Genomic DNA, 1,456 nt, shown 5'->3' with positions numbered 1-1,456 from the left:
CGCACTCCGTCCCACCACGCCCGAACGCCCTTCGCTCGCGCTGAATCTTTGTCACGGGGGCCGCAGCCCTTTCCGGGGCGGGAACACAGCCGTCAGGGCGGCCGGTAGAGTTCGGGACTCAGTTGGCTGGCGACGGGGTCACAACAGGGGCGCTCCTGAGCTTGGGGAGCACTGGAGGGGTTTCCTCCCCAATTTACCTTCCTCCTTGGCGCCGTTCCGAGGCGTTCTTCTCGGGTGCGCGCAGCAGTACATCCCGGTGACACCAAGAACATGCCTCTGCTTCTATACTGACGCCTCGTTTGGTTCTTTCTCCTTCTCTGCTCTCTTCTCCAGGATGTTCGTCAAATCTGAGACCTTGGAGTTGAAGGAGGAAGAGGACGTGCTGGTGCTGCTCGGCTCGGCCTCCCCCGCCTCGGCGCCTCTGACCCCGCTATCTTCCAGCGCCGACGAGGAGGAAGAGGAGGAGCCGGGCGCGTCGGGCGGGGCGCGTCGGCAGCGTGGGGTCGGGGCCGGGGCCGGGGCGCGGGCTGGCTCGCCGGGAGGGGCCGAGGGCTGCCGGCCAGCGCGGCTGCTGGGTCTGGTGCACGAGTGCAAACGGCGCCCCTCCAGGGCGCGGGCCGTTTCTCGCGGCGCCAAGACGGCCGAGACGGTGCAGCGCATCAAGAAGACCCGTAGATTGAAGGCCAACAACCGCGAGCGCAACCGCATGCACAACCTCAACGCGGCGCTGGACGCGCTGCGTGAGGTGCTCCCCACGTTCCCCGAGGACGCCAAGCTCACCAAGATCGAGACCCTGCGTTTCGCCCATAACTACATATGGGCGCTCACCGAGACGCTGCGCCTGGCTGACCACTGCGGGGGCGGCGGCGGCGGCGGCGGCGGCGGCGGCCTGCCGGGGGCGCTCTTCTCCGAGGCCGTCTTGCTGAGCCCCGGAGGCTCTAGTGCCGCCCTGAGCAACAGCGGAGATAGCCCTTCGCCTGCCTCGACGTGGAGCTGCACGAACAGCCCCGTGCCGTCTTCCTCCGCCTCCTCCAACTCCACCTCGCCCTACAGCTGCACTTTATCTCCTGCCAGCCCGGCGGGTTCAGACATGGACTATTGGCAGTCGCCACCTCCCGACAAGCACCGCTACGCACCTCACCTGCCCATAGTCAGGGACTGTATCTAGAGCCGGCATCTCTGCTACCCACGCCAGGCCTTAGTGGCTACCCTTTCCTGTCCCCTTTCAAGCCCTCCTCCCACCCCTCTCCTGACCCCGCTTCCATGCCCCAGAAACGATCTCACTACTTAGAGCAGGTGTAGCCGTTATGATTCCTGGGTTGTTTGTTGCCTTCCTTGGCGAAGGGCTTCCTTCATTCAGACGGGCTCTCTAATTTATTGGTGTGATGGAGCTTATTGTCAAAGAGGATGGTAGAGTTTGGGGGGCACTTCTTAAGGCTAAAAAGATGCTGGGAAG

The 1,456-nt window shown here is 64.4% G+C and overlaps 1 protein-coding gene across 1 annotated transcript; it reads left to right on the top strand.

Annotated features, from left to right (window-relative positions):
* Window positions 1–334: 334 nt before the first annotated feature.
* Window positions 335–1,168, top strand: NEUROG2 (neurogenin 2). Its single transcript, XM_060147407.1, has one exon. It carries the CDS (start codon window positions 335–337, stop codon window positions 1,166–1,168), a length of 834 nt encoding a protein of 277 aa, XP_060003390.1.
* Window positions 1,169–1,456: the final 288 nt, after the last annotated feature.

This window comes from Lagenorhynchus albirostris, chromosome 4 (genome assembly GCF_949774975.1).
Source record: "Lagenorhynchus albirostris chromosome 4, mLagAlb1.1, whole genome shotgun sequence".
NCBI classification, from domain to species: Eukaryota; Metazoa; Chordata; class Mammalia; order Artiodactyla; family Delphinidae; genus Lagenorhynchus; species Lagenorhynchus albirostris.
This window is presented reverse-complemented; position numbering and strand designations above follow the sequence as displayed.